The sequence below is a fragment of the Galeopterus variegatus genome, unplaced genomic scaffold (genome assembly GCF_000696425.1).
Source record: "Galeopterus variegatus unplaced genomic scaffold, G_variegatus-3.0.2 Scaffold2337, whole genome shotgun sequence".
NCBI classification, from domain to species: domain Eukaryota; kingdom Metazoa; phylum Chordata; class Mammalia; order Dermoptera; family Cynocephalidae; genus Galeopterus; species Galeopterus variegatus.
This window is the reverse complement of record NW_007728448.1, coordinates 14604-22183: the sequence shown is the minus strand read 5'-3', so window position 1 is coordinate 22183 and position 7580 is coordinate 14604. Positions and strand designations below refer to the sequence as shown.

Below are 7580 nucleotides of genomic sequence, written 5' to 3'. Positions count from 1 at the left end.
ATTTTTTTCTCAATCTTCTGTTTAACTTTTTACATAGATATGTCTGTATTATATATTATGTATGTATGTGTAGGTGGGTATATATATTAAAAGGTTATCTAATCACTTCAAAGAATGTTCTCAGCTTGAGTTTGTTGGATGTATATTTGTATGTCTAATAAATTCTTAAACTAGGAAATCAATTTTCTCTTCAACAAAAAATGTTATAAAGGTGCATGCTACTATTAAAATTGTGGTTTCCAATCTGCTGTGCTAGACTTCTAGAAAGTCATTCAGTATTGGAACAATTTTCAAAAGGCTGACAGGTACCATGTCTAGTGACTAAATAAAAGAGAAACTTTATTTTGTTGTGGCTGGACTTACAACAATCTGATTTAAGTTTTGACTGATTATTGATGACATTGAAATGTCAGGAAGCACAGTTGGTATCTCCATCATTTATTGCTATCACAGTTTAGGTAGCTACATTACCTGAATTGGTTAATTGACTAAATCTAATGTGTGATGAACCTTGGACCTGAGTCCCTGCCTGCTTATTTATCTGCACATTCACAAAGAATGGTAGTGATGTATCTAATGTTGCAGTATTATTAATGCTTAGTTAAAATCTCAAATAACAATAAAATATAAAAAGTAGCCATAGCTCATAAAAATACATGCAGTTTTTAAGTAGATAAATCTTTCAGACCTTGGAATCCACAAAGAAAATAATAATAGAAGATATTCATGATGACAGAAACATTGAGACCATTCCATCATGAAATGCCATGGTGATCCTTAGAAGTAATATCTTGGGATACAAATCAGGCAAAATTTTTAAAATTTTCAGATAAACATATTTTTAATATTATATTCTATAAAGTTAATTTTCTTAAAGTTAACAAAGGCATTGCAGGTGACATAATAGTTGGATAGAACTGGTAGTGAGAGAGTACCAGTTAGTCTTGTTCTTTCCCTTTTTTTTAACTTCCTTTCCCAAAGAAGAATATAAAGAAATTACAACAGAACTCCAGTCTAAATTCTTCACTTCCATCAAGGCCCATCTTTTATTAAAATAAACTTCTAAACCCTTTCACCTGATTTTGAACACCAACTGAATGTGCTAGAATAATAAATATTATTATTTCATGACAGTTCATTAAATTGCTTAAACTTACATGTATATATGTATATATTTATACATGTACACATGATCTATTATTTCTTCTTATCAGGAACATGCTTGTTAGATTTTGAATTAATTCACTTATACAGCACCAAATTATTCAGCACCAAATTTATTCAGGAATTTCACAAAATAATGGGGACCCAAACTGAAATAGACAGTGTTTTGTTCTCAAGGAGGTCACAGAATACTGGAGGAGACTAATGCATAATTTAAAGCTTTGAGTAATACTTTTTATAATAGAAGAGTACTTAATGGAGCACAGATGAGAAGCAAGGAAGCATTTGAAGATAAGGTAATGTAGTCAGGAAACAGGGAGAAGGTACTTTCAACCTAAATTCAGGAATAGCATACAGACTACAGTCCTAGAGCACTTGTTTTGAACTTGCTCAGGAGGCAGAGAAACTGTGAGTCATGATTTACTTTACAAACATCATATTGTATGAGTTTGAAATATTCTATGAAAGAGCGATGCATTATATTCAAATACTTACTGTATTTTTCGTGAAGGAATATAAAGTATGGGAACATATATTATAATCTGTCCATCTAAGCCTGGCTAATGTTTATATTGTTTCTCTGTTAATAATTTTCTCCTAATACAATTAACCATGCTTTGGGATTTAAACTATATTTTAGATGCTAGGGGAGTTGGACAATTTTAAATGATCTTTTATTTCCCCTTTCAAAATTGAAACAGGAAAACCCCAAATTACCATTTGGTTTATAATTCTCCTCTTCTTCCTTTTTATACATGTTCTGTGCACACACACATGATTATGTATTTAGCAATGTTAGGATATTACTGAAAATGTGTCTGCATTCTGATTTTTATATTTAATGGTATAGAGTGGTCAATTTTTTTCTATGTCACTAAAAAATCACTTAAACATTATACTATGAGGCCAAATATATTAATTTGCCGATGTAGTATTTTATTCAATATTTTAATCAGTGTAGGGGATATCAACATTTATATTCAGGTTAGAGTGATCCCCGAGATGGATCAGAAATGGGAAGATTAGAGGAAACAAGACTGGGGACAGGAGTCCACAGAGGTGGCTACTGCAATAATTCATATGAAAGATGATGGGGGCCTGGACCAAGTCAGTGGAAGTCAAAAAAAAGGGTGTGGTAGATTCTACATGTTTTGGGGCTTTGGTATAGATGTGTGATGTGTTTTTGTAATTAATGGAATATGTGAAAGTGAAGGAAAGAAATCAGTCTAGAGTGACTTCAAGTTTTGAGTTTGGTGACAATTTAACAATTATAGTGCCTTTCTATACTGAACTAGGAAATACATGGTGAGGAACCAATTTAATCATTCCATAAAAATTCTTGAGAGCTTCTATAGGCCATGAACTGTGCTAGGAGTTGGAGATAAAATTTTGGACAAATTAGATCTTTCCTCTTACATAATTTCAGCCTAGTGTAGCAGATAGACTTTTGTAATACAAATAAAATGACGTATCCATCATTCCTCTAGTCAAACAATTTTTAATGACTACGTTGAGTCAGGCACTGTGCTGAGTGCTGGGCAGAACAGTCATGGTCCTACCCTCATTAAGCTTACAGTATAATTAAAGATACAGGGATAATTGAATAATAATAAAATCATATAAATAAAATCGGTTCTTGAAAAATGTTTTGATGCAAATTATGGTGTGTATGGAATCTTAAGATAGGGAATAGATTAGAGGCATCACTAAACATTTCTCTATGAACATTTTCCATTAGTTGAGACCTAAACGATGAACAGGAGTCACTGTCCTGCTGCATTCTAGGCAGAGGGACTAACAAATGCAAAGAACCTGAAGCAGGAGGAGCATGACCCACTTTACAGGAGCTGAAAGAAGTTCAGTATGTTTGGGGATAGAGGCAGGGAAAGCAAGAGAGAGATGAGAGGTAGAGAGCTCCTGGATATTGTAAGAACTAGAACTCATGGGCCATGTTCTAGAATTTATATTTCGTTCACTGGACAAATGAAAACCACTGAAGTATTTTAGTTGGTCAGTCTGGTTGGGACCAAGATTGAATTTTTATTTTGGACAAACAGTTTGACCATAGTGGAATGAAGAGAGAAAAGACAGGATGGTGTTGTAGGAATACAGACAAGAAACAATGATGTTCCGGGTTACAGGGTTTGCAGTAGAGATCAAAAAATGGGGTTGACTTTAAAGCAAATTCAAGATATTTCATTCTAGAAATTTATGAGTGATTGGATGTAGGGGTTGAAAGAGAGGATGGTATCAATGGTGAATCCTAGTTGGCAATAGATATGGGTGCCGTTAAATACTATAAGGAAATTTGTAATTTTTAGTTTCCTTTTTCTTTAAATTTAATTTGGAGGATGTTGGGGGAAGATGAGCCATTCAGATTTGAACCTACTGAACTTTAGGTATCCTTGAGATATCCAAATGGACGTAGCAAATGACAGTGGATATTCATGTCCGGAACTCTGCAGACAGGCCTTAGCTGGAGGTAGAGATTTGATGGTCATTAGCAAACTGTTGATAATTGAAACCACTGGGGTGGATGTGAATTTGTGGGGGAAAAGAACATATTCCCAGTAGATTTGCTGAATTTGAAGTATCTCTGAGAAATCTGGATAAACTCTTGGAAAGACATTAGAGATAAGCCCAATGCCATTATGTTCTGTGCAAGAGGAGGTAGTTGCCCTGTCAGGAGGGAGCAGAGGTGGGCTTTGAGAGGAATGATGACATCTTGTTTGGGGCCTAGCTTCTGTGAGGAATCAAAAGAAGAGGAGAGCAGGGAAGCAAACAGGAGATGGGAGGGAGTGCTGGGTGACGCACTGGTTGCTTGCAGCTGGCCTATGTGTGATGGTCACCTTTGCTTACACAAGTTATCGTTGCCCAGAAGAGGACATTCTTTCAACAGATTTTTTTAAAAATTCTTTCTTTCTCTTCTGTTTTGTCCTCTCCTTCCTTTTTTTTCTTCCCCTCCTCCTTTTCCCTCCTCTTTTCCCCTTAGTTCTGTCTAATGAGAGGAAGTGCGTAGAGTTCTTTTGGAGTCAGTCAGACCCATACTCACATAAATTACTCCAGGGAGCCGCATTTCTGGCACGTAGGGATGAGGGATACAGCAGAGTGGCGAAGAGTATCGAAATGGCTGTGTTTACATTCCAGCTGTGTATCCGTCAGCTGTGTGACTTTGGAAAAGGCACTTGTATGCTCTGATACTCAGTTTTCTCATCAGTAAAATGGTGATACTCATAGTACCTAATAAAAGGAGTTATTAAGATACTTAAATGAGGTTAAGTATGTGAAGCTTTCTTATAGTTCTGGGTACATTGTCATTCTCAGGAAACTGTGCTTATTAAATACTACCTTTATTTTCTCTTTTGAATCTCAGTCTTATTCATTTATGTTACTTCTTTACGTCAGTCAGAAGTATTTGATAAAGTGGCACAAAACAACAAAGAGTTATTATTTGAGTACCTAGTCTATTAAAGGAACTGTGATAGCTGTTGAAGTGTCTAAAAAAAAGAAATATAAAATGACTTCTCTAATGTTAGACAAATGTACAATCTAAACACCTACTCAAAAAGGCAAGATAGCTCATTTTTTCCCCTCAAACGCATTCCCAAAATATATCTATATGGGAATATATTTATTATTATTATTCATTATTTTATTCTCTTGTAAATTACTGTTTAAATTTTTAAATAAATACCTTAGCAAATATTTTGTTTGGCCTTTCCTTATAAGATTGTTCTCTGTACCCTGCCTTGTTAGGATTATATTGATTTTAGAATTAAATTATGTTTTGAATTATTGGTGTGCTGAGTATATCAAATTTTCTGCTTAGGAAGAACAAACCATTTTATAAACTTCAGGAAGTCAAGATTCTTGCTGAATTTTTCAGTGATGTTGTAAATATTTCAAGCATTGGTTTGACATATTTCCAGAGCTCAAATCTGCAATGTTCCACATGTGAATATAGGATCCATAGTCTCATGTTAAAATCACTTACATATCCAGAAAGGTAAGAAAACTAAATTTTGACTTCAACATGTTATCTTTTAAACTTGAAAATATTGACTTGCTAAGTAGTAGTTTAAGAATTCAAGTATTCAAATATCTGTCTATTATGTATTTCAGACTCTATTTTAGATAAATATTAGAATATCAAAAAGGTGTACAATACATTGTTTTTGGTTTGGACAAAATTTATTTTGGAATCACATTACCCAAGCAAAGAAAAAAGCACACAGAATCATTTCATAAGATACAACAAAACTGGAAAAGGTGAGACGAATGTCTGCCTGAGAAGTTTACCAATCATTTCTTAAATATACATATTTATTTACAGAGTGGTTGAAAGCTCTTTTATAAAATCCTTTAGATGATATCTAATGGCTGAAAACTCTGTAATGAAACATGTGGTCACAGAAGATAGAAATCATCATGACTTCCAATGATCCTTTCTTTTTTCCAACTTCATTATTTTTTTGGGGGGAAGAGAAAAAAGTCCATTTTCATCTTCTGTATGTAAGATTCTACAGGTCACTGGAGATTCAACTCCAAGAATGTACTGACCACTGACAGGAGGGAGGCTCTTTGATATACTGTCTGCTACAAGGGGTTTTCAGAAAGTTCATGGAAGGATTTGTGTTACATTTTAATTCTACTTTTCCACTAAATATTTGAAATACGCTTGAATAACAGCATGAAGAGAAGTGGTTTCTTTACATTTTAGTTTTATAGTCACTTGTCTCGGTTTGTTAATTATGTCACAAATACCTCCACTCCTGTTAAAATGTGACACCATCCTGACCGGGTACAATTTTCTTGAAGATGCTAGCAGTATTTTTCTTAGCCCATTTAATGTTTTCTTCTTGGTTTCATGTCCTCACAAACCTTCCAGGGGTTTTCCCGCTATCCTTATCCTCATAGTGTCAATCTACATGCTTCCTGTAGAAGAATCCGTATTTCCATTGACAACACTCCCGTGAAAGCATTACGAACCACTAAGGAGCTCTTTATGAGTTGGCCACCTGTCAGTTGGGATATGTGAGGTTTTCCAACAGCGAGCGTCAGCTGAGAGCCAATAGAAATGGGTTTGTGAATTGCTGGAAATCTCTCTTTAGCTGACTGCAGTGCTTCCTCCTTATTTCTCTTTATGTTCCTGTATTTATATATTTGATTTTCCAATTACATTCCTATATATGTTAAACATAGTAAATAGGAATTTGTAGAGAATAAAAATAAAAATAATAAATTGTAAGAATATGCTTTTAGGTGAGGGAAAATTCTTTGAAGTATATGTCATTTTATAACTTTCGGTATAATAATATTTAGTCACTCAAAAGTCAGTAAGTAAAATGTCATTATAATGTCAAAAACCTATGGATAATTTTATTATCCTATACTTTTGATGGAAATACTGACAAAAATACCAAAATAATGTGGACATTTTCAGCGGGAACATTAGCAACATCTTTCTACCAAAGTATATCAGAGGAGGAGTTATGCCTTGAAGGACTACAGCTATAAGATTTTCAATCTCCACCTGATCTCTGTACTTGTTATTTTTTTTTTTTTCCTTTTTGTCTTTTTTCGTGACCGGAAATGGGATCGCAACCCTCGGGGTCGTGCCCGCACCACGCTCAACCAGCGAGCGGACCGGTCTCTATATGGGATCTGAACCCTCGGTGGGAGGGCCGCTGTGCTCCCAAGCGCCGCCGCCTACAGAGTGCGCCACCGGGCCGGCCCTCTGTAGTTGTTGTTTTAAAGACTCAAAGCCTCCACTAAACATAAGAGTAGAAATTGTATTTGCATTTCCCTCAAGCCAGACTGTAAAGAGGCCAGGGCTGTTGTACCATCACACTCCTCTAGTTTCCCCCATTAATACCATTCTGAGTGTAAAGATGGTGAATACGAACAGAGAAGTCTAGAAGTTGTAGTTTTGCATCCTCTGTTTCTAGAATTAAATTTAAAGGATCCAAATTGTCCACAAATAAAGTCGTCTTCTTATATATGTATAATCTGTGAAAAGAAAAACAAAGAATTTCCTCCTCGGTCCAGAAGCAGCACACAATGTAAACCTTGGCCAGGTACTGGAATTTAGCTAGAATATTTGCACAAGAAACAGCACACAAGCTGAAGATGAGAAAGAGAAATTTAGTTTTACACATGTGGACAGTAAAAGGAACCAAGGATAATTCACCCTTTGTGTATATGGGTGAATGCCTGGGCAGATACTCCTCACATAGTTGAGGCAGAAATGAACAGGAAAAACACAACACAGCCACAAAACGGGGCCTAATTCAGCATCAGCAACACAAGAAAGAAAGATATAACAATCAAGATTTAGAAATAAAGTTGACTTTTAGGGCCGGCCCGGTGGCGCACTGCTACAGTGTGCCGCTTGGGAGTGCGGTGGCGCTCCCGCC

General features: G+C 35.4%; 1 protein-coding gene across 1 annotated transcript in view; it reads left to right on the top strand.

Annotated features, from left to right (window-relative positions):
* LIPI (lipase, member I) overlaps window positions 1-7580 on the top strand; it is a 49970-nt gene that overhangs the window by 36631 nt on the left and 5759 nt on the right. The window contains exon 10 of the mRNA XM_008581373.1: window positions 4994-5170. Within this exon, the coding sequence (XP_008579595.1) occupies window positions 4994-5170 (177 nt within the window). The remainder of the gene's footprint in view (window positions 1-4993; window positions 5171-7580) is intronic.